The following is a 26076-nucleotide window of genomic DNA, read 5'->3' on the forward strand; positions in this document are numbered from 1 at the left end:
ATGTGCAGTTCATGTAAGACAGCCCAAGAATTAACAGGAACTGGAGGCTTTTTGCAAAGAGAAATGGGCAGCTTTACCATCTGATAAGCCTCATCCACAAATAACACAAAAGTCTTCACGCCGTCATTGATGTTAAAGGGGGCAATACATGGTATTAAGAACTAGGGTATGTAAATTTTTGCTCAGGGTTATTTGGGTAGCTTCTGCTGTAATTCTGATTTATAAAGAGTAAACACAGTTGATTTGGCTGAAGCCATTTATTATCAAACACTAACCATGAGTGAAAGAAAAGTTTTTGTGTTGTTCATATTCTCAGAAAAATGGCCAAGAAATCATAAATTCTGCCAGGGTATGTAAACTTATGAGCACAACTGTATGCCGTTAGGGATGGGAGCCTCCCTTCCTTGTTAAGGAGCTCGCCATCAAGGCAGTTAGTGCCTCCTGGGCATTCCATCAGCAGGTGTCTGTTTCTCAAGTCTACAAAGTGACTAATTGGTTGTCTCTGCACACTTTACTAACTTTAAAAAAAAAAGAAGAAAAAAAAAGTTGCTATGTTGGCTTCCATAGATGCTAGCTTTGGTCACCAGGTATTGCAAGCCGCTGTTTAGGATTCTTAGGCACCCTTCGAAGTGATTCAGAGTGTTGGCATATTGATCTGGGTTTTGTTTTGACATTTGTTGGTTTGCCAACCCCTCATTGTGGCACTGCTTGGGCACATCCGTGTTTGGTCATGGATAAAGAAGCAGCAGCTGTGTCCGTCAATGAATGTAAGAAAAAACAAGATTTTTTTTGTTACTCACTGTAAAATCGTTCTCTGAGTTAATTGACAGACACAGCACCCACCCCTCTATGGAAAGTCTCCTTTGACACTGCTTGTGACTGCCTGGAGACCTATAGAAAAGATGGGGTTTTATGCCCAGGGAGGACTGGCCATAGGAGGTGCCAAGCCTTTTTTTTTGCCTAGTGTCCTACTCCTGTAGGGGGGGCTATAAAACCCTGTTTGGTCATGGATAAAAAAGAAGCAGCTGTGTCTGTCAGTGAACTCAGAGGAAGGGATTTTACGGTGAGTAACAAAAAATCCTTTTTTTGAAGCACTGGGAGCATGGTTCTTGCTATACTTTTGGCACTCCAATGCTGTTCCTAGCGGTCTCAGCTCCAGCAGCTGCCACTGTGCCCACCTCTCTTCATTCTGCCCAATCACAAAGTGCTTTTGTGTTATATAAAGTCATTCATATAATACAAAGGCTCCTGTGAATAGGCAGCTGGTGGGAGGTTGCGCAATGGTAGCATCTCTCCTGCCATAGTCTCTGTGAGTGTAATGATAGCTATACTCTCAGATTCAGATGTAAATTAAAGAGATAAGTCCATGAGGTGGCATGCACCTCATTGGATTTAACTCATAGTATGCAAGCACATTTTACAGAATGGCTGAATTCCTAGCGTTCAGCTTTAAGATGGCCTTTTCTCTGCAGGCAGTAATGGCTCTAGTGTGAGCTTGCCAAAAAGTTTGAGCAAAGTGCATGCTTTGCTCTACAGAAACTCACCCAGATTATCTTAGCCATTTTGTAGTTCCTGGGTCATTTTCAGAGAGCCTCGTATCTCTGTGGATGCCATTGAACACTGTATACTGCAACTTTCCAGGTTGGGCACCATGTCTATCCATATTAAGAGAATCCAAAGGTTCAATAGCTGGTTAGTTGAACATTCCTATAAAGCCGTGTACACACGGGCGGACTGTCTGGCCTACTTAGTCCGCCGAAACACATTTCAGCGGACAAGTCCGCTCGTGTGTGGGCTTCAGCGGACTTTTTCAGCGTGCAGTCTGGCGGACTAAGTATTTCGGAATTTCCGTAATACTGTCCGTCGGACTCGCATTTCGGCGGACAATCCGCCCGTGTGTGTGCCAGTCCGCCGTACTTTTGAAATGAGCGGACTTTTCCCGCCCGGAGAAAAGTCCGCTCATTTTGAGCGGGTATCCAGGTAGGCGGGGCCCGCGAAGGAGACGTCGCTGGCCCCGCCGCCTAGTATGGACTTAAAGGGGAACCCCAACGCCGAAAAAACGGCGTGGGGGTCCCCCCCCCAAGTCCACAACAGACCCTTGTCCGAGCACGCTACCCGGCCGGCCAGGAAAGGGGGGCGAGCGAGCGCCCCCCCCCCCTCCTGAGCCGCGTGCCCTCAACATGGGGGGGGTGCCTTGGGGAAGGGGGGCCGCGCGGCCCCCCCACCCCAAAGCACCTTGTCCCCATGTTGATGAGGACAAGGGCCTCTTCCCGACAACCCTGGCCGCTGGTTGTCGGGGTCTGCGGGCGGGGGGCTTATCGGAATCCGGGGATACCGGCCCCCCACCCTATGTGAATGAGTATGGGGTACAATGTACCCCTACCCATTCACCTGTAAAATAAAAGTACAAAAAAAAACACAACACACGAGATAAAATACTTTATTGCACAGCTCCGGGGGTCTTCCGTCTTCGGGGGTCTTCTCGCCGGACTCCTCCTCTATCTTCTTGTAGCTCTTTTGCTAGCGGAGGAGTCCGGCTTTCTTCCTCGCCGCCGGCCTCTTCTCCCGACTTCGGGGGTCTTGTCCCCCTCTTCGGTTCTTCTGCCGGGCCACCGTGCCTTCTTATAGCTCTTTTACAGGCGGTGGCCCGGTCTTCTGTCGCCGCCGCCTTCCGTTCTTCTTTTTCTTCTTCTTCTTCTTCTTCTTCTTTTTCTCCAGGAGATGTTGCCTCGACGATCTCTCCGGCCGGAATGCCAGGGACGCACTGCGCGGCCACTTATATAGGGACAAGGGGCGGTGTCGCATGGCTTTATGTCACATGGGTTGGTCACATGGGTCGATGTCACATGGGGACTATGACATCGTAAGGGGGCGGGGTCACCATGTGACACCAACCCATGTGACATAAAGCCATGTGACACCGCCCCATTGTCCCTATATAAGTGGCCGCGCAGTGCGTCCCTGGCATTCCGGCCGGAGAGATCGTCAAGGCAACATCTTCTGGAGAAAAAGAAGACGAAGAAGAAGAAGAACCGAAGGCGACGGCGGCGACAGAAGACCGGCTGTAAAAGACCACCGCCTGTAAAAGAGCTATAAGAAGGCGCGGTGGCCCGCAGAAGAACCGAAGAGGGGGACAAGACCCCCGAAGTCGGGAGAAGAGGCCGGCGGCGAGGAAGAAAGCCGGACTCCTCCGCTAGCAAAAGAGCTACAAGAAGATAGCGGAGGAGTCCGGCGAGAAGACCCCCGAAGACGGAAGACCCCCGGAGCTGTGCAATAAAGTATTTTATCTCGTGTGTTGTGTTTTTTTTTGTGCTTTTATTTCACAGGTGAATGGGTAGGGATACATTGTACCCCATACTCATTCACATAGGGTGGGGGGCCGGTATCCGGGGGCCCCCTTATTAAAGGGGGCTCCCGGATTCCGATAAGCCCCCGCCCGCAGACCCCGACAACCAATGGCCAGGGTTGTCGGGAAGAGGCCCTTGTCCTCATCAACATGGGGACAAGGTGCTTTGGGGTGGGGGGGCCGCGCGGCCCCCCCTTCCCCAAGGCACCCCCCATGTTGAGGGCACGCGACCTGGTACGGCTCAGGGGGGGGCGCTCGCTCGCCCCCCTTTCCTGGCCGGCCGGGTAGCGTGCTCGGACAAGGGTCTGTTGTGGACTTGGGGGGGACCCCCACGCCGATTTTTTTCGGCGTTGGGGTTCCCCTTTAAGTCCATACCAGGCGGCGGGGCCAGCGATGTCTCCTTCGCGGGCCCCGCCTACCTGGAGACGCGCTCGAAATGAACGGACTTTCCTCCACGCGTGTGGGCGAGTCCGTTCATTTCAAAAGTAGGGCGGATAGTATGGCGGACTTAGTACGCCGTATTAGTCCGCTCAAAAAGTGGTGTGTGTGGTCAAGTCCGTTCATTCGAAAGTATGACGGACTGTCCGTCGGATTGTCTGACGGACTAAGTTGGCCAGACAGTCCGCCCCATGTGTACGCGGCTTAAGAAGCAACATGAGGTGCTTCCCTTTGAGAGTGAGATCTTGCTTGGACCATCCTTTGGTGTCTTCATCCAGAAAGTGACTGTGGATATAAGACCGCTCTTAGCCCTAAAAAGGCAGCAAAATTCTTTTTGCAAGCAGCAAGCGTCAGGCACTAAGCAGAAGTCTACATTCCAGTTCCTTAAGAAAAAAATGCCAAGTCCTCCGGGTCCACTGGCAAGCCCTCTTCATACTCGGGACTTAGAAAGTCCTGAGGTTACAACCTAAAGTTTTGCTGTTTTCCCTTCCATGCTTTATGCATGAAAGGATCTTTTCAGAGCCACAAAAGTGTTTTTTTTTTTTTTTTTTTTTTATAAAAGCTGCTGTCTCAGGCAATCATCCCATCTGTCTGAGGTGGAGGAGTCTCATGGATTCCACTCCAACCTGTTTACTGTTGCCAAGCCAAACTGGGAAGTCTAGCCCATTTTGGACCTCTAGGGTCTCAATTTTACACTGAAATCTACCTGGTTGGTGATTGCTTCATCAGGAGAACTTCCTGGCATCAGTTGATATCATGGATGCCTACTTGCACATCCCAAAGGAGTGCCACTGCCAGAATGTGGTTTTACCAGTCTGTCTTTACAAGGCTCTCAGAGTGTTTACCAAGGTCTTGGCTCTGGTTCTAGGAATGTTGATGGCTCAGGGTCCTCCCACTGTATAGGGTACCTAGACAATGTGCTTATCAGGTAGCAATCAGCTCAGACCTTGGCTTCAAATGTCCATCTGTTGGTGCAGGTCCTGGATGTTTGGGTGCTGCATCTCATCTTCAGAAATTGGCACTTCTTTTGACAAAATATCTGAAGTATTTAGCCTTAGTCTTAGACATGGCACAGGAAAAAATGCTGCTTCCTCAGGAAAAATGTCTTTACTCCCAGGTGGAGTTTCTGAAGTCACTGGTAAGTCGCTAATTTGAGTCTGCATGAACATCCTGTTGAAGATGGGTAGCTTTGTTTGATATGGTCCCGTATATCCAGTTTCATGCCAGCGCTTTACAACTTGGTATCCTGTCAATATTATTAACCGATCTGCTAATTCATGAGACCAGGTTGGTCGGGAATGATGAATTTCTATGTAGATGCTGGAAAATCTTTTCTTCCGGTGACTTTGAAGATTTTGGTGAAGCATGGCACATTGTCGGGCTGGGGAGGTGTTCTAGAGAACCTTTTGGTTCAGGAAAAGTGGTCATCAGAGGAGCAGAGGTAGCCGATCAAAATTCTGGAACTTTGGATGATTTGGCTGAGTCTTATACTGATCTATCTGCCTTTAGCGTCTCCCTATCAGGCTAGTCAGACAATGCCATGGCAGTTGCATACATCAAGAAGGATCCAAAAACCATGCTTCTCAGGAAGAAGTGGACCCCATCTTATCCTGGGCAGAACTTCATACTCCTGCTCTACACTTTATACATTCCCAGGGTTGACTTTCTTAGCTATCAGCAGCTGAATCCGGGATAGTGGGCCCTTCACACAAAGGTGTTAGCAGAGACCATTTCTAGGCAAGGAAATCAAACTCTAGGAAGGTATGCCATCTTACATGGAAGACTTTTCTCTGCACGTTGTGAGACTCGCACGTTTTATCCCCAACAGGTTGGTGGGGTCCTGTGGAGAGGTCTCTGACCTGCAGAATCATCAAGGGCAAATCTCCGCTTTGGTTATTCTGTTTCAGAAAGCTGTCACGTTTCATACCTTGGCTTCTTACGTGCAAGTTATCTTATTTGGTTACCATTACTTCAGCTCCTAAAGTCTTGGAACTTCTTTTCCTGCAAGTAATCTTTCCCAATTCTTCACCATTAGATGGCGTTGAGGCTTCGGCCCTCTTTTGGGCTTGCTTGTTTCTGCCTGAATCAGTACATTGTGTCTTTTTGTCATCCTAAGCATTCTAAGAAAAAAATTATTTACTGTGGGATTCATTCGGCTGTTTGAATTAATCTGAAGTCTCTACAGCTTTGTTTTCACAGTCTCATTCCCTTTTTGTTCTATCTGAAGGTCCTGCCAAGGGTCAGGTTGCTTCTCAATCCACAATTTCTAAGTGGATTTGTTCCCTTCCTTTTTTAGGCCTGCGGTCTTAAAGACCAATGTTCCTCCTTTCCCCCTCAGGGCCATTCAACTAGAAGTGTCAGTGCTTCCTGGATGATTCAGCATCAAGCTTGCCCATAAACACACACCTGTGGCTAATATTTTCCAGCAGTTGGAAAGGAAATGTAAGTATCTTCATCAGCTACTTGACCAGGTGTACTATCGACATAAAAACGTTATATACAGAACTATTTGAGTTTGGCAACAAGATTAGTAGACCGTTGGCTACCTCTTTACGTACAAATTTTGGATGCACATATATGCCAAAAATTCGATGTCCTAAGTGGGGTTAGTGCAATCCTCCGAGGATATTGCTTTGACATGAGTTTTACATGACTCTTTTTTTTATAACATTTCCTCTTACAGCCTCCACTAATACATAGGGATGCAAAAATCTTTCCCAATATATTTCACCTAGATTAGATCAGTCTGTTGCTGCTTCATTAAATATACCATTCACTATCAAGGAAATTTTGAAAAAGATTAGGGCACTTCAGTCTGGCAGGAGCCCGGTCCCAGATGGCCTTTCAGGCGTCTTCTATAAACAATTTTTAAGACGTTTTAGCCCCTATCTTGGATGTTACCTTTAATTCAATCTTGGACTCATGTTCTTTTTCCCACCAATTGCAGGAAGCCCATATTACTCTTATCCATAAAAAAGAAAGAAAAGAACGATCCTGCAGCATGTTCAAGCTACCGTCCAACTTCTCTGATTTAATATCGACCTTAAAATATATGCCAAACTATTAGCGGACAGACTTCAGTCAGTTATTCCTTCTATCATTAGTCTAGATTGGTTGGCTTTGTTTCTACTCATGAAGCACAAGATAATACTATTAAAATAATATCTCTTATCTTTCATTGTCAGTCACATAAGGTCCCTCTTTTTCTTTTACTTGACACTGAAAAAGCGCTCGATCATCTAGACTGGGCATTTCTGAAAGCAACATTGGAGCAAATTGCTCTTTCCCCAGAATTAATTTATAAAGTAATGGCTCTGTACTCCTGCCCAACAGCTCATATTAAGGTGAATGGTTTACTTTTGGATCCGCTCCATATATCAAATGGGACTCGACAAGGATGCCCGCTTTCACCCCTCTTGTACATACTAGCAATGGAACACTTAACAATAGCTCTGCTTTCTAATAATTCAATGCAAGGTGTGGACATTGCCAGTAAGCAATATAAGATCAGCCTATTTGCAGAGGACCTCCTGCTTCATGTTACCAATCCGCTAATAGCTTTTCCTTCGCTATTAAGGGAACTGAAATTATTTGACATTAAGTAATTTTAAAATGAAAGCGGCAAAATTGTATTGTTTAGATATATCACTTCCTGCAGGCACCCAGGACTCCATCGCAGGTACATTTCCATTTCAGGTTGCATAGCACTCTATCAAATACCTAGGAGTACAAATAATTACCTTTGCAACTTCATAAACTGTATGAGTTAAATTACTGTTCGCTTTTGTCCACCATGCAGCAGTGCTTTAAGACATGGTCATCAATGCGACACTCCTGGTTGGGATAGATGCCCCTCTTTAAGATGGATATCCGCCCTAGATTTCACTATATCTTTTAAACAGTTCTGATTCAAGTCCCACGCTTTTCTCTTTTGATCGGCGCACTCTACCTTAAATTATTTTGGTCTAGGTCTTCCCTTAGATATAGGTATGATATCCTGGTGAGGAGGCGAGACACTGGTGGAGCAAGGCTGCCCCATTTGGAACTATATCATATTGCGGTGGTACTTAGTAGAACGCTCAAGCAATGGGTCACTCTTGAGTCAGACTTATTGCCAGTACCACTGACTTCTCTTCCATGGTTGCTTCCCACGGACCGACCGCCCCTTACACAGCTAACACTCGCTTTCCTCTCTCGTATGTCTGGCACAAGGCCATTACTACATACAGTATATCTTCGTAGCTCAATTTTGGGTAATCCGGGGTTGTCAAGCAAGGGCATGCACCACATCTATATCCTATCCGACACGCGCTCACTCTGAGGGGTCTGAAACCGAGCGATCTCATTTCCCACTCTTGTGCCAACTGAGGAGATTGGCTTCAATATTTCCAACTACTCCATTTTTATGATGGATTAAGCATAGAGCAGCTCTGTGGGGATCTTACTATGTTTGAGGAGTTGTTTTCTTCTGATCAAAAATGTCCACATGCTCTTTCTAAAATATATGGAATCCTCCTGTCGCTTCCATTCCCCCATCGCCCTTTTTACACTCAAGACTGGGAACGAGAACTAGGCAATAACCTGAGGAATGGGATAAAATCTCCTTTCTTAGATTTAAATCAACTCTAGCATCCCATTTGCAGGAACCAAATTATAAAATTGTAACCAGATGGTATCGCTGTCCGACCTTATTAAATACAATTAATCCGGCTCTACAAGACCGATGTTGGAGATGTGGTGAGCCCGGTGGTACACATCTAAACATGTGGTGGTCCTGCCTGGTAATAAAACCATACTGTTCAACTGTATTTCATCTTAAAAAGTTCACATGCAGCACTAAAGATAATTGTTGAACAGTCTTTTTGTTAGACAAAAGGAAGAGATAAAACCCCTGCACCAGCTTCAGTGTGAAATTACAGTACACAACACCATAGTGGCAAATCCAATCTCTTTACCAGAAAGCGTAAATACGAGCATGTAACAGGATCTGTCAGCAACTCCAACATCAAATGCTCAATGGATGGATGTGTGCTGTGGCAGTATCGCAGGACAGGCTTACATCAATCTCCTCTTTCCAAATCGAACTCGGCTAGGACATCCAAGTTCATAACATTCCCCCCAACCATGAGACCGGTGTCACCAACAAATGAAAAAGCACCACAAAGTGAAGCCCATAGAGGAATGTTAAAAAGTTTATTAACCACCTCAATACAGTGCACTTACACCCCCTTCCTGTCCAGACCAATTTTCAGCTTACAGCACTCTCACAGTTTGAATGACAGTTACTCAGTCATGCAGCACTGTTATGAATATGAAACTTGCATAATTTTTTCCACACAAATAGTGTTCTTTTGGTGGTATTTAACCACTTGCTTACTGGTCACTTAAACACCCTTCCTGCCCAGACCAATTTTCAGCTTTCGGTGCTCTCACACTTTGAATGACAATTACTCAGTCATGCAATACTGTACCCAAATGAATTTTCTGTCCTTTTTTTCCCACAAATAGAGCTTTCTTTTGGTGGTATTTGATCACCTCTGGGGTTTTTATTTTTTGCGCTATAAATGAAAAAAGACAGAAAATTTTGAAAAAAAACGCATATTTCTTTGTTTCTGTGACAGAATTATGCAAATTATTAATTTTTCTTCATAAATTTTGGCCACAATTTATACTGCTACATATCTTTGGTAAAAATAACCCAAATTAGTGGATATTATTTGGTCTTTGTGAAAGTTAGAGAGTCTACAAGCTGTGGTGCAAATCGCACAAAATTGATCACATCTGATGTACTGGTGGCCTATCTCGCGTCTTGTGACACGAACAAATCAGGAAAGTACAAATACCCCCAAATGACCCCTTTTTGGAAAGTAGACATTCCAAGGTATTTAGTAAGAGGCATAGTGAGCTTTTTGATGTTGTCATTTTTTTCCCACAATTCTTTGCAAAATTACGATTTTTCATTTTTTTTCTCCACAAAATTGTCATTGTAATAGGTTATTTCTCTCACGTGGCATGTGTATACCACAAATGACACCCCCCAAAAAATTCTGCTACTCCTCCTGAGTATTACAATACCACATGTGTGGGACTTTTTCACAGCCTGGCCACATAGAGAGGCCCAACATGCAGGTAGCGCCATCATGTGTTCTAGGAACATAAATTACACATCTTACACATCGTGTTTCAGTGTGAAAGGAGCCATAGAGTTTGACAGACTACTGGCAGTGGCGTGACTGGGCACAGCAGGGCAATGAGTGGTGTGGCCGTAGGATCTTTCCAACTACTTGAACCGAGTGCCTAATAGGGATACATCCTCCAGGCGGTCCATGTGCAGAGGGAGTGTTTTACTTGTGGCGATATCTGGTCTCTGTGATGGGATCAGTCTAGCTGGTAAGCGGCAGTAGTGTTGGTGGTGGAAGCCTGTCTCTGCAACTCTGATGACACTTTTCCTTTACTGGTGTGGTGTGTTACACATTGGAGACTACAATCAGAATCTTTGCTGATGGGGAATATGGACTAATATTTGAAACTAGTATCTAATTTGTGGGTATCTCACGTTTTAAAGTTGCTGCTGCACGTACAGTATAAGTTTCACAAATTTTATTTGTTACGTTTTATTATTGTTACACTAATCACATTTAAGAATAGCGCTGTATTTTTTTGGGTTACATAAATTACACATCTAACTTGTTGACTATTTATTACACTTTTGAAGCACCAGGACACGTGGCAATGATGACAGATGGCACTAATATGTGGCACTGATGACAGATGGCACTAATATGTGGCACTGATGACAGATGGCACTAATATGTGGCACTGATGACACGTGGCACTAATACGTGGCACTGAAGACATTTGGCACTGATGACAGATGGCACTAATTTGTGGCACTAATACATGACACCGATGACAGATGGCACTAATACGTGGCACTAATACATGCCACCGATGACAGATGGCACTAATACATGGCACCGATGACGCGTGACACTGATGACAGATGGCACTGATAAGTGGCATTGATGACACGTGACACTGACAACAGATGACACGCGACACTGACAGGTGGCACTGATGACAAATGGCACTGATATGTGGCACTGATGACAGATGGCACTAATACATGGCACTGATGACAGATGGCACTATGTGGCACTGATGACACGTGGCACTGATGACACGTGGCACTGGGGACAAATGGCACTGGGGACAAATGGCACTGGGGACAAATGGCACTGGGGGCAGGTAGCACTGGGGTGGATGGCACTGGGGGCAGGTAGCACTGGGGTGGATGGCACTGGGGGCAGGTAGAACTGGGGTGGATGGCACTGCTGGGGGAGGATGGCACTGCTGGGGGAGGATGGCACTGCTGGGGGAGGATGGCACATTTTTTTTTTTTTTTTACTTTTTTTTTTTTTAACTCGAGGCAGAACGGCTGCCGCTGCAGCCGTTCTTCTCTCCCTTCTCACACTGTCTGTGTGAGGAGGGAGAGCGGCGCTGAGAGATGATCTCATATGTTTACATGTGAGATCATCTCCCATTGGACACGCCGATCACGCTGTAAACGGCCGCTGTGATTGGCCGTTTATAGCGATCTGTGTTTCCCTGTCCCCGGGGGACACGACGAACACAGAACTTCCGCGATGCGCGCCCGCGGCGGCGCGCATTGCGGAAGTAAATATTAGGATGTCCAGGGACGGCCACCCGGACTAACGCGCCTGCTCTACGGCCGTCATTCGGCTATAGGGCGGGCGCAAGGTGGTTAATCACTAGTGTTTTTGTTTTTTTTGTGCTATAAATAAAAAAAATACATTTTATGAAAAAAATGCCTTTTTCTTTGTTTCTGTCATAAAATTTTGCTAATTAGTTTTTTTTTCTTCATACTTTTTGGCCAAAATTTATACTGCTACATATATTTGGTAAAAATAACCCAGATTAGTGTATATTATTTGGTCTTTGTGAAAGTTATACAGTCTACAAACTATGGTGCCAATCACTGAAAATTAATCACATCTGATCAGGCCTTCTGTACATCAGCTGTATCTCATTTCTTGAGACACTAACAAGTCAGGAAAGTACAAGTACCCCCCAAATCGCCCCTTTTTAGAAAGTAGATATTCCAAGGTATTAAGTAGCATGGTGAGTTTTTTTTTAAGTTGTCATTTTTTCCCCACAATTTTTTGCAAAATTAAAATTTAAAAATTTTATTTTTTTTGCAAAATTGTCATATCCGGTTATTTCTCAAACACAGCATATGCATACAACAAATTACACCCCAAAATACATTCTGCTACTCTTCCCAAATATGGCAATACCACATGTGTGAGACTTTTACACAGCTTGGCCACATCCAGAGCACCCACATTGAAGTAGCACCTTCAGGTGTTCTACGGGCAAAAATGACACATCTCATTTCTCAACCACCTATTACACTTTTGAAGGCCCTGGAGCACCAGGACAATGGAATTGCCCACAAAGTGACCCCATTTTGGAAAGCAAACACCCAAACGTATATTCTATGAGACATGGGCTGCAAATAGGTACTCGGGTACTCTGATGGGCTGCAGATAGGTACTTGGGTACTCTGATGGCCTGGTGACAGGTATTCGGGTACTCTGATGGCCTGGTGACAGGTACTCGGGTACTATGATGACCTGGTGACAGGTACACAGGTACTCTGATGGCCTGGTGACTGGTATTTGGGTACTCATAGGGACTGTGACAGGTACTCGGGTACTCGGATGAACTGTGACAGGTACTTAGATGGACTGTGACAGGTACTCGTGTACTCTGATGGACTGTAAGTGACAGGTACTATGATGGGTGGTGACAGATCCTCTTATGGGGGGGGGGGGGGGGGGCGGGCAATCAGTGTGATTGGTGTGTACTGTAAGCGGTAACGAGATGTTACCGCAATCTCCTTCTTAAACATGATCGGTGTGTGAGGAGGAGACCCGGTAACGTCTTGTTACCGCGGTTTGTTGACATTTAGTGATGACCGGCTGTGAAAGGATCACAGCCGATCACGTGGGTAAACAGCCGGCCAATGGCTCTTTACCAGCGTCGGTGATGAGCAGTGTTCCCGGGAACACGCCACCACAGACGTGCTCGCGCGCATGTGCCATGCACAGTGGGGGTGGAACCATCTGTGATCGGCCGTGATGAAGTCACGGCCGATCACGTGGTAAACAGCCATATCCAATGGCTGTTTACCCCCTCCTTGGTGGCAAGTGGTGTTTCCGTGACAGCAGCCACCATAGGAACAGGGATGCGCGCGCATGTTTGCGCACATTCCCTGTTTAACCACTTGAGATCCGCGCTATAGCCAAATGACGGCTACAGCGCGGATCTCCTTTTCCGGGACGACGTTAATAGACGTAGTCCCGTGTACGAGCAGCTTGCGCGCCCCCTGAGGGGCGCGCGCGGCGCGCTCTGTGATCGGCGAGTCCATGAGACCCGCCTGATCACCGATCCGTGCAAGGGGTCGATCCTGACCCCTTATCACGTGATCAGCTGTCAGCCAATGACAGCTGATCATGTGATATAACGGAGCCGGTAATCGGCTAGTATTCCTCCTCGCGCTGACAGCGCGAGGAGTAAAAATAAAAACGGCGATCACCGGCGGCCGTGATCGGGACATCAGTCCCGATCACGGCCAGCAATGCAAGCGCCCACCTGCCCCCTGCCAGTGCCCACCTGCCCCCTACAGTGCCACCCTAATTAAAAGTAAGTGCCCCCGTCAGTGCCACCCAGCAGTGCCCACAGTGCCACCCACAGTGCCCACAATCTGCCTCAAAGGTGCTGCACCCCAGTGCCGCCCATCAGTGCCCAGCAGTGCCACCTATCAGTGCCACCTATCAGTGCCCATCAGTCCCATCTATCAGTGGTACCTATCAGTGCCCATCCGTGCCACCCATCCGTGCCACCCATCTGTGCCCATCTTTGCCCATCTTTGCCCATCAGTGCCGCCTTATCTGTGCCCATCGGTGCCGCCTTATCTGTGCCTATTAGTGCCACCTTAACTATGCCTATCAGTGCCCACCAGTGCAGCCTATCAGTGCCCACCAATGCAGCCTATCAGTGCCGCCTAATCAGCGCACTTCAATGAAGGAGAAAAATGACCCGTTTGCAAAATTTTATAACAAACTATTAAAACATGATTTTTTTTTTTGCATCTTTTTTTGTTTGTTTAGCAAAAAATAAAACTCCGAGCTGTAACTAAATACCACCAAAAGAAAGCTCTATTTGTGGGAAAAAAATGATAAAAATTTCATTTGGGTACAGTGTTGTATGCCCGCGCAATTGTCATTCAAAGTGCATCAGCGCTGAAAGCTGAAAATTGGTCTGGGACTGAGGGGCCCAGTAAGCAAGTGGTTAAATAAGAGGACGTCATATAACGCCCCCCCCCCCTACTAGACTGCGCTGCCTGGCCATCATTTGACAGCTGGAGGTCAGCAAGCAGTTAAAGGTTGTACTTACAAAACAGTAGATAAAAACGAATATTTGATTAAAATTCAGGTATTTACATCCTTTTCCCACAAATAGAGCTTTCTTTTGGTGGTATTTGATCACCTCTGCGGTTTTTATTTTTTGTGGCGCACTCTTAGCTTCTCCCCATTCTTCAGCTCCGTGAGACGATCGCGGTGATCGAGTCCGCTGGACCCGCAATCTGACTCATGGAGCTCCCAGCAGGGTCGTGCGCACACGTGACCACACGGCGGCAAATTCAAAGGGATGTATCTGTACACTTATTTGCCCAGCCGTGCCATTCTGCCGACGTAAATGTACATGCGGCGGTCGAAAAGTGGTTAAAGGGATACTTACCCCCCCCCCCCCCCATTGCCATAGTTGGTCGACCCTCTTGGTCAGACACCCTAAGTTACAAGATATCAATGTGCATGTGTATAAATTTGGAAGCTTGGCTGTTTTATACCTTATTGGACGCCTTTTACGTTTTTTTTTTTTCTTTTTTTCTTTTCTAATTCATTTTCATATCCTTTTAATTTGTTGGAAGAGATGGCAACAATTATGATAGTAAACATTTCATTATTGTACAACTGTTTATTTACATGATGATAGCTTTTGCATGATTTGAGTATGATGATATATTGAAAATGATTATTGTTATAGTGCCACATTTTTCAAAAATAAAAAACAAAGAATACCGAATGTACCATCATCCGAATTAAGTAGAATAGAGGTTTGGGAGTCTGGTCCCCAACCAAGACCCACCAAAAGAAAAAAAGTATGCGGACTATCTCGGTATAGGTTGAAAATGATGTACAAATGAATGTATAAACAAACATAATTTAAACAGTTATTTAAAAGAACACAAATTCTCTAAATTTGTTTTTGTATTAATAAATAACTGTTTAAATTTTTATTCTTGTTTATACATTCATTTGTACATCATTTTCAACCTGTACCAAGATAGTCCGCATGCTTTTTTCTTTTGGTGGGTCTTTTTTGGGGACAAGACTCCCAAACTTCTATTCTATGTAAAAAAACGTATTATGTAAAATCTATTTGCGATACAGGTGACACTCCTAGTTTTTAATAGACTGTCTTTTTATTTTACGCTAAGATCTGGCCATAATTCAGACCTGTTGAAACTATATATATTATAAATGATGTCGTACAATAAATGTTAGTATAATATACTGTATATATCATGAACTGTGTATTCATATTTCCTATTTATATCTTCTATTAACTTAGGAATCTTTTTTTCAAGATATTGACATGTTACAAAAGCATGGCATTGTAAGTATAAGAGCTTATGGACAGTAATATTGTAGATCATGTGCCAGACAATTTTGCAAGGGTTTTTACTCTTTAAATATATAAATATTTTTAAATAGTGATCATGTGTTTAAAAGCAAAATGCTAAATACATACTTGAATCACCTGTATATGGACTGTTACACCATTTATTAGGAGGGTAAAATGATGCATGCACTCTTGCAACCCATAAACCCACTTGCTGTGTTGTGGCACTAGCTGGCCTTCTAGTGTTTGGTGCTTTCATCCTCCTCTAAGCAGACGCAAACACTAACTGTATAATATTTAAATTTTCTAACATATTAGGGCAGGGCTCGACAAACCCCAGGCGCCAGGTCCCCAATGCAACCAGAAATCGCAACCTGGCGCCTAAGCTGCCACCAGCCCACTCACTATTGATGCCCCAGACATGCAGCAGCATTAACACCTGACTGCTGTCCTCCTCCCTCCTCCACACTCAGCGCCGTTGCGCTAAGTGTGTGAAACTGACAAGCAATAGAGAGAGGAGGATCTGTCAGATTTCAGCCTGATGTCGGGGTGGGCGGGACCCAGCAGCTATCAAACACCAGCCAATGGGATCTGGGTGGGCCGCTACATGTATGTGGCCCGCCCCTTTTCTCAAGCAGCCCAATCGTTGGCTGGTGTTTGATAGCTGCTGAGTCCCGCCCACCCCGAAATCAAGCTCAAATCTGACATCCGCCTCTCTGTTACTTGTCAGTTTCACACCCCGGCTGGGTCCCGCCCATTCCGTCATAAAGCTCAATTCTCACAGCTCCTCTGTTACATTTCAGTAACAGTGTGCTCCGTGTGAAACCTGCCAGTGTCAGTGCCACCTGCTAGTGCCAACCAGTGCCACCGCCAATCAATACCACCTGCAACCAACCAGTGCCACATGCCACCGCCAATCAGTGCAACCTGCCAGTGCCACCTGCCACCGCCAATCAGTGCCACCTGCCACCGCCAATCAGTGCCACCTGCCAGTGCCAATCAGTGCCACCTGCCACCGCCAATCAGTGCCACCTGCCAGTGCCACCTGCCACCGCCAATCAGTGCCACCTGCCAGTGCCACCTGCCACCGCCAATCAGTGCCACCTGCCACCGCCAATCAGTGCCACCTGCCACCGCCAACCAGTGCAACCTGCCACCACCTACCAGTGCCATCTGCCAGCGCCAACAAGTGCCACCTGCCAATCAGTGCCACCTGCCAGTGCCAATCAGTGCCACCTGCCAGTGTCACCATCAGTGCAACCTGCCAGTGCCACCTGCCACCGCCAATCAGTGCCACCTGCCAGTGCCACCTGCCACCGCCAATCAGTGCCACCTGCCAGTGTCACCGTCAGTGCCACCTGCCAGTGCCACCTGCCACCGCCAATCAGTGCCACCTGCCACCGCCAATCAGTGCCACCTGCCACCGCCAATCAGTGCCACCTGCCACCGCCAACCAGTGCAACCTGCCACCACCTACCAGTGCCATCTGCCAGCGCCAACAAGTGCCACCTGCCAATCAGTGCCAGTGTCGGTGCCACCTGCCAGTGCCATCTGCCACCCCCAATCAGTGCCACCTGCCAGTGCCATCTGCCACCGCCAGTCAGGGCCACCTGTCACCGCCAATCAGTGCCACCACCAACCAGTACCACCTGCCACCACCAACCAGTGCCACCTGCCAGTGGCAACCAGTGCCATCTGCCACCGCCAATCAGTGCCACCTGCCTGTGTCAGTGCCACCTGCCAGTGGCAACCAGTGCCACCTGCTAGTGCCACCGCCAATCAATGCCACCTGCTAGTTCCAACCAGTGCCACCGCCAATCAATGCCACCTGCAACCAACCAGTGCCACCAGCCACTGCCAATCAGTGCCACCTGCCATTACCAATCAGTGCCACCTGCCACTGCCAATCAGTGCCACCTGCCAGTGCCACTTGCCACCGCCAATCAGTGCCACCGCCAACCAGTGCCACCTGCCACCACCAATCAGTGCCACCTGCCACCACCAATCAGTGCCACCTGCCACTGCCTAGCAGTGCCACCTGCCACAGCCTAGCAGTGCCACTTGCCAGTGCCACCGCCAACCAGTGCCACCTGCCACCGCCTACCAGTGCCACCTGCCACTGCCACCTGCCAGTGCCACCACCAATCAGTGCCAACTAGTGCCACCGCCAACCAGTGCCACCTGCCAACACCAACCAGTGCCACCGCCAATCAGTGCCATCTGCCAGTAACAACTAGTGCCACCGCCAACCAGGGCCACCTGCCATCACCAACCAGGGCCATGTGCCACCTGCCAGTGCCAATAGTGCCACCTGCCAGTTCCAAACCAGTGTCACCTGCCAATGCCAACCAGTGTCACCTGCCAGTGCCATCTAAAAGTTCCATGTGCCTGCCAGTGGCAACCAGTGCCACCTGCCAGTGCCAGCCAGTTCCATCTGTTGCCAGCCTTACTCTTTCTGGTCAGCCCATAACCCTGATGTAACAGCGTTTTCAATGGAGTTATTGACTGGGTGCTCCATTGTGAGTTAGGGATAGGGTGTGAAAATGAGTGGCCTTACCCCAGGAGCTGACAATCCCCACCTAACTTTTTTAACTGGCTCCTAAATTCAAAGCATATTTGTCAACCCCTGTATTAGGGTAATAATTTACTAAGATTCACAGCAAGTATGGGCGCTCTACACTTAATAGCGCCCAATTAAAGCCAATTAAGACTTCAACTGTACAGACATGAAAATGGCAAGCGCGCTATTGCCGTCGAACATGCCTGTCATATTGGCATATGGGGGAATAGTTGAAGTCAATGGAGCTCGAACCTGCAAAGTCCTCATTGAAGGCTTGTATGCAAATTATTGGCCATAAATATTTGTCGATCTGGGTAGTGCCCTAGGAGACATGAATCAATGCAAAAAAAGTTATAATTTTTTTTTTTATAGGAACAGTGATTTTAATAATACTTAAAGTGTAATGATAAAATATGAAATATTTCTTTAAATATCATGCCTGGGGGGTCTCCTTAGTCCTCCTGTAAAGTGGCGCATATGTGCAATGTGTAGAACATGCCGCAGCAATAATTGGATTTCTAAAGAAAAATGTAATTTAAACTTGATGGCGGCTGTAATGTCTTGCCACCTCGCGGCAATATGGAGGGAAAAAAAAGGCGTGGGTTCCCCCCAGTACATACCAGGCCCTTTGGGCGTGGGATGTATTTTAAGGGGATTCCCTTGCCAAAATTAAGAAAAAATTGGCATGGGGTCCCCTCCAAAATCCATACCAGACCCTTATCCGAGCATGCAACCTGGAGGTCAGGAAAGGGGGGGTGGACGAGTGAGCTGCCTCCTGAACTGTACCAGGCAGCATGCCCTCAACATGGGCAGGGTGCTTTAGAGTCCACCCAAAACACCTTGTCTCCATATTGATGAGGACAAGGGCCTCTTCCTGACATCTCTTGCTGGTGGTTGTCAGGGTTTGAGGCTTATCAGAATATGGAAGCCCCTTTTAACTAGATCCTGCCCCCCCCCCATGTGAATGAGTATGGGGTACGCCATCCGGTGGACACACCCCAAAGTTATATATGAAACGTGCGCCATGGAAGCAGACCGATCGATGGGCCACAGCGACTGCGGGTCGTTTTTGTATCTTCAGCTGGTTGGTGGCAGCAGCGGAAGAAGAATATAGGAGGAAGAAGCGGGGGAAGGAGAAGACATTTTTAATAAAGGACTTGTCTTAAAGGCTATTGTCTTTTGTTACACTACTTTTTTTGGTGAATGGGTAGGGGTAAAATGTATCCCATACTCATTCATATAGTGGTGGGGCTGGGATCTGGGGGCCCCCTTACAGATTCCGACAGTCCTCCTGCCCACAGACCTGGCAACCACCAGCAAGGGTTGCCGGGAAGAGGTCCTTGTCCTCATCAACTTTGGGGCAGACCCCCCACCCCAAAGCACCCCTTCCCCCCCCTGTTGAGGGCATGTGGCCTGGTATGGTTCAGGAGGGTGGCGCTTAGTCGTTCCCTCCCTTTCCTGACCTCCCGGGCTGAATGCTCGGATAAGGGTCTGGTATGGACTGTGGGGGGTGTTGACCGCACACAGTTTTTGGTCTGGATTTTTTAAATTGCCGGGTGCAGGCAATTGTATCCTCTTAACTATACTAAACTATTATGCAGGTCTCTGTGTATTTGGTGCAATCGCGTGGTGGTGTGCACTGATTTCTACAAAGCACTCGGGTTAGGAGTTCAAATCCCAGCCAACTTACCACCCACCTAAGGAAGCTGTGTTGATTTTTCTAGTGCAGCGAATTAAACCCCCCCAAAAAAAAAAAAAAAAAAAAAAAAGTAAACCAACACTCTTCACGTTAACTAGTGTGTGCTTTTTTGAATATGCTGCTGAGTACAATGCAAGTTTTCAATAGGTAATACCATTGGTGGGGTTCAAACCTATGGCTTGAACTTTTGAAGCTAGCCGGGTGTAAGGGAAATAGGCATATTTCCACGCGCAGGGATCGTGAACCGTCATATGCAGATTAACACCGTCGCGAATCAACGCACAGGGATGTGCATCGCTGCAAACAGGCGAATGCGCAACGGCACACGCACAGCGTGACAGTGACACCAATGGTCCATTTGAACCCACTGCTGGGAATTGTGCATTGCTGTTTTATCATTAGCTCCCCTCTGTTCCTGTGCCTTGTGTATCCTACTTATCGGACTTCCTGTTTACCGACCTGGCTTGCCTTGACCTGCTCATCCTGATCTCCCAGCTTGACCTTTCGCCTTGTTTGCTGACTTTGCTCCTGCTTGCTCCATCGTATCTGATATCGGCCTGGCTCACAGACTCTATTACCTGTCTCCTGTGCATGACCCGGCTTGCTCCTGTTTACTCTTATCTTGGACTGTCTTACTGTGTATGACCCCTGGCCTGGCTCCCGACTGTTATCCGGCCATCCAATCATGCCTACCTTAGTGTATCCTGCCTGTTCCCACAAACTCCTCTCAACCAGCCTTCAGAAATCAGGCAACTCCTGCTTCTGTCGGCACCACGTGCCCTGTACCACTTCCAGAGGTGTACTGAACTCAGCCACAAGCGGAACTCTCCCAGCATCTCAGCCTCATACCAGCATCTGACAGTATAAACCAGCCATGCCAAAGGCCGACGGAGGTTCTTTCCCGCTGGAGGCCTTATGTCAGTAAGTTATGGCTCTCACCCAAAGACTTCAGGAAGGTAACTTCCAATTAGAGGGTCGGCTGCAACACTTGTCAGTGACACCTGCTTTGATAGACTGGCTCTACTGCTGCTGCACTAACCCAAGAATGCACTGCGGCTACTCATACTGTGGTGGTACCCCCTTCAGAACCGTGAGTGGCAACACCTGAATGATTTTCTGGATTGGAAGAAGTACAGATCCTTCAAAAATGCTTATTTACTGTACTTGGCTGCTTATTTACTGTACTTGGCTCTGCGACCATAAACTTTTTCCATTGAAACTGTGGAAGTATATTCATCATATCATTACTGATGGATGAGCCCCAAATATGGGCCCATGGCATATTGGAGCAGAAAAGCCCAGTCATTAACTCTGTGGACTTGTTTTTTGAAACCACGGCACAGCGGTACGATGACCCCCAACGTCTGGCCACTGCTGAAGCTACTCTGCATACTTTACAGCAGGGTTGGCACCCTGTGGAAGACTACACAGTGGGATTTCCGCAAGTGGTCCGCAGACATAGTTGCATAGTCAGGTTGAAAAAAGACACAAGTCCATCTAGTTCAAACCATAAAAATAAATTAAATAAAAAATATCATACAATCCCATATACCCACAGTTGATCCAGAGGAAGGCAAAAAAAACTCCCCAGAAAAGCAGGATCCAATTTGCTACAGCAGGGGGAAAAATTCCTTCCTGATCCCCGAGAGGCAATCGGATTTTCCCTGGATTAACTTTAACTATAAATGTTGGTACCCAGTTACAGTGGTGTGAAAAAGTGTTTGCCCCCTTCCTCATTTCCTGTTCCTTTGCATGTTTGTCACACTTAAGTGTTTCGGAACATCAAACCAATTTAAACAATAGTCAAGGACAACACAAGTAAACACAAAATGCAATTTGTAAATGAAGGTGTTTATTATTAAAGGTGAAAAAAAATCCAAACCATCATGGCCCAGTGTGAAAAAGTGATTGCCCCCCTTGTTAAAACATACTATAACTGTGGTTTTCCACAACTGAGTTCAATTTCTCTAGCCACACCCAGGCCTGATTATTGCCACACCTGTTCACAATCAAGGCATCACTTAAATAGGAGCTGCTTGACACAGTAAGGTCCACCAGAAGATCCTTAAAAGCTACACATCATGCCGAGACCCAAAGAAATTCAGGAACAATTGAGAAAGAAAGTAATTGAGATCTATCAGTCTGGAAAGGGTTATAAAGCCATTTCCAAAGCTTTGGGAATCCAGCGAACCACAGTGAGAGCCATTATCCACAAATGGCGAAGACATGGAACAGTGGTGAACCTTCCCAGGAGTGGCCGGCCGCCCAAAATTACCCCAAGAGCGCAGCGACGACTCATCCAAGAGGTCACAAAAGACCCCACAACAACGTCCAAGGAACTGCAGGCCTCACTTGCCTCAGTTAAGGTCAGCGTTCATGCCTCCACCATCAGGAAAAGACTGGGCAAAAATGGCCTGCATGGCAGAGTTCCAAGGAGAAAACCACTGCTGAGCAAAAAGAACATCAAAGCTCGTCTCAATTTCTCCACAACACATCTTGATGATCCCCAAGACTTTTGGGACAACATTCTGTGGACCGATGAGACAAAAGGGGAACTCTTTCGAAGGTGTGTGTCCAAGTATATCTGGCGTAGAAGGAACACTGCATTTCATAAAAAGAACATTATACCAACAGTAAAATATGGTGGTGGTAGTGTGATGGTCTGGGGCTGTTTTGCTGCTTCAGGACCTGGGAGACTTGCCGTGATAAAAGGAACTATGAATTCTGCTGTCTACCAAGAGATCCTGAAGGAGAATGTCCGACCATCTGTTCGTGTACTCAAGCTGAAACGAACTTGGGTTCTGCAGCAGGACAATGATCCTAAACACACCAGCAAGTCCACCACCGAATAGCTGAAGAAAAACAAAATGAAGACTTTGGAGTGGCCTAGCCAAAGTCCTGACCTGAATCCTATTGAGATGTTGTGGTATGACCTTAAAAAGGCCGTTCATGCTCGAAAACCCTCTAATGTAACTGAATTAGGACACTTCTGCAAAGATGAGTGGGCCAAAATTCCTCCAGGGCGCTGTAAAAGCCTCATTGCACGTTATCGCAAATGCTTGGTTGCAGTTGTTGCTGCTAAGGGTGGCCCAACCAGTTATTAGGTTTAGGGGGCAATCACTTTTTCACACAGGGCCATGATGGTTTGGATTTTTTTTCACCTTTAATAATAAACACCTTCATTTACAAATTGCATTTTGTGTTTACTTGTGTTGTCCTTGACTATTGTTTAAATTGGTTTGATGTTCCGAAACACTTAAGGCCGCGTACACACGGGCGGACTGTTCGTCCAACTTTGTCCGCTGAACAGTGTTTCAGCGGACAGTCCGCTCGTGTGTGGGCTTCAGCGGACAGTTTCAGCGGACAGTCTGACGAACAAAGTTTTTCGGAATTTCCGTAAGACTGTCCGCTGAAACTTGGTTTGAGCGGACAGTCCGCTCGTGTGTAGGCTTGTTCGGCAAACTAAGTCTCGCGCATGCTCAGAAAGAATTTACACGGCGAAGGTTGCATTGCAGTGTATCGGACGCCGAATTTCTCGTCCCGTCGTACGTGCCGTTCACGTCATCGCGCAAGTTTTCAGCGGACTGTTCGTTCGTCGTGTGTGGTCAAGTCCGTTCATGCTAATTTTGAACGGACTGTTTGTCAAACTGTTTGACGAACCTAGTTGGGCGGACAGTCCGCCCGTGTGTACGCGGCCTAAGTGTGACAAACATGCAAAGGAACAGGAAATGAGGAAGGGGGCAAACACTTTTTCACACCACTGTATATTATGTACATTTAGGAAAGAATCCAGTCGTTTCTTAAAGCATTGTACTGAGCTGGCCAGGACCACCTCTGGAGGGAGTCTATTTCACATTTTCACAGCTCTTACTGTGAAGAAACCTTTCCGTATTTGTAGATGAAATCTCTTTTCCTCCTAGACATAGAGTGCCCCCTTGTCCTCAGTGTTGACCTTAAAGTGAATAACTCAACACTGAGTTCACTATATGGACCCCTTATATATTTATACATGCTGATCATGTCCACCCTTAATCTCCTTTTCTCAAAAGTGAATAAATTCAGTTCCTCTAATCTTTCCTCATAGCTGCCTCCTATCAGTTTGGTTGCCCTTCTTTGCATTTTCTCCAGTTCACGATCTCTTTTTTGAGAACTGGTGCCCAAAACTGAACTGCATATTCCAGATGAGGTCTTACTAATGATTTGTACAGGGGCAAAATTATGTCTCTCTCTCTCTCTCTCTGGAGTCCATACCTCTCTTAATACATGAAAGGACTTTGCTCGCTTTGGAAACTGCAGCTTGGCATTGCATGCTGTTATTGAGCCTATGATCTACCAAAACCCCCAGATCTTTCTCCACCATTGATTCCCCCGATTGTACTCCCCCTAGTATGTATGATGCATGCATATTCTCAGCACCCAAGTGCTTAACTTTACATTTATCAACATTAAACCTGCCACATCTGCCACATGGTCGCCCAGTTAGACAGTGCATTGAGGTCGGCTTGTAAATTGGAGACCTCCTGTAATCGGAGACACAGGATGGAATGAAACAGCCCTAAAATATCAGTACCGTCTGGGATTGTCTGAACCCGTCAGAGATGAGTTGGACAGAGTGGAAACCCCCCACTACTCTAGAAGGTCTCATTCAATTCAATACAGCTTGACAGAGGCCTGCGGGAACGCCGGTCCGAACGTTCCCAAACCTTTCGACCTACCTGGATGCTGCCTAAAGCTCTGCCTCTTATTGTATCCATGCCTGAAGCTGAACCTATGCAGATTGGCTTGGTCCATCCAGGATTGACTCCAGATGAGAGACTTCGATGCCGGAAGGCGAACCTTTGCCTTTAATGCAAGGGAACTTGACTTTGCAACTGCCCCATAAGACCTAGTAAGTCAACTTCACGCACTCCAGTCTACTTTCAGGTTTCTTGGTCTTCTCTAACTCATATTATTCTCCCTGTCTTGTTTCAGGTGGCGGGAGAGGAAGCCCAGCTTTGGGCAATAATTGACACTGGAGCATGTAGCTGTTTCCTGGATCTGACCTTAACAAAGAAACTCACTATTCCCTTTGAAGGACATGAAGTACTCTACAAACTACTATTAACTTGTCTCTTCCCATAGTTATCTAGTTTATAAAACCCTACTAGTCACACTGATATAAAGTTACTTATGAAAACACACACACTGCTGCTAGTAAAACACTATCTTATTTATTTCCCAAGATATTAGGAAAGCTAACATAAAGTATTAAAAAGATATTACAATATCACAAAGCTTACAATCAGAACATATAATACAAGAATATAAAAGATACTCATCACAGAGCCCTCCGTGAGGCTTTGCTGCATCGGCTAGGCTCAGACCAGGAGAGGGCCTTCATCATGAGGTTTAGGCCAGAGCCATCACCCAGAGTAGGCCTCAAGATGGCTGAATCATCAGGTTAGCAGAAACACGTGGCAGGCTCTTGCAGCAAACAGAGAGAGAACATTGTCTGTGTGTGAGCCTTTCATTCAAACGTACACGCCCACTCGTAGCCACCCTCATTTACCTTCCATCTAATAGATTTCACCAAGAGGTAATCCTTCACATGTCTGCCCATTCTTTAGGAAGCATGATGTATTGTCCACTATGGTCAGTGTCTCTATTAGCCCTGAGCTGTCTAGCTAGCTCTTATTCCCTTTGAAGCCTGCAATCACACATGTCACAGCAGGTGGGTCTGAGCCCAGCTATTGTTCTTCTGATTACAAAGCTTTCATGTGCTTCATTTCAACTGAGGATAAGTGGCTGCCTCAATCAGGAACAAATACCAGAAGTATTATATGAATTAAATCCAACACCCCTCTATTGCAAAAAGCAAAAGCTGACAGTTCATCTGGCTGATGGTTCAATGCCCAATTCTGGGCCTGTTACACAAGAAATGGCAACGATCTTCACCTCAAGTCAGGCCACTGGGAGTTTATACTCTTTGATGCCCTGAGTTCTCCTATGTTCCTGGTCATCTTGGGAGTTCCATGGCTACAAGCGCATAACCCTCAGATTGATTAGTCCAAGAAGGAGGTTTTTTTCACCTCTTCCTACTGCCGGCAGCATTGCCTTGTTCCTGAATCCAGAGACTTTACCAGCTGCCTGAGAGTTCTACCAACATCCAGTGAGGGCCAAAAAATGTCAGCAGCTTACCTGGAATTCCTAGATGTCTTTAATAAAAAGAAGACAGATGACGATTTTGGAAATGTTTGGACAACTTTGTCATCGTCTACCTCG

General features: G+C 46.6%; 1 protein-coding gene across 2 annotated transcripts in view; it reads left to right on the forward strand.

Moving 5' to 3' along the window:
• The window catches only part of DMC1 (DNA meiotic recombinase 1), a 791183-nt gene that overhangs the window by 124919 nt on the left and 640188 nt on the right, over window positions 1–26076 (forward strand). For both annotated transcript variants that reach the window (XM_077450999.1, XM_077450998.1), the window contains exon 3: window positions 15506–15550. In XM_077450999.1, the coding sequence (XP_077307125.1) occupies window positions 15506–15550 (45 nt within the window). The remainder of the gene's footprint in view (window positions 1–15505; window positions 15551–26076) is intronic.

This window comes from Lithobates pipiens, unplaced genomic scaffold (assembly GCF_037356315.1).
Source record: "Lithobates pipiens isolate NorthernLeopardFrog02 unplaced genomic scaffold, aLitPip1_a1.2 Scaffold_23, whole genome shotgun sequence".
In the NCBI taxonomy this organism is placed as follows: Eukaryota; Metazoa; Chordata; class Amphibia; order Anura; family Ranidae; genus Lithobates; species Lithobates pipiens.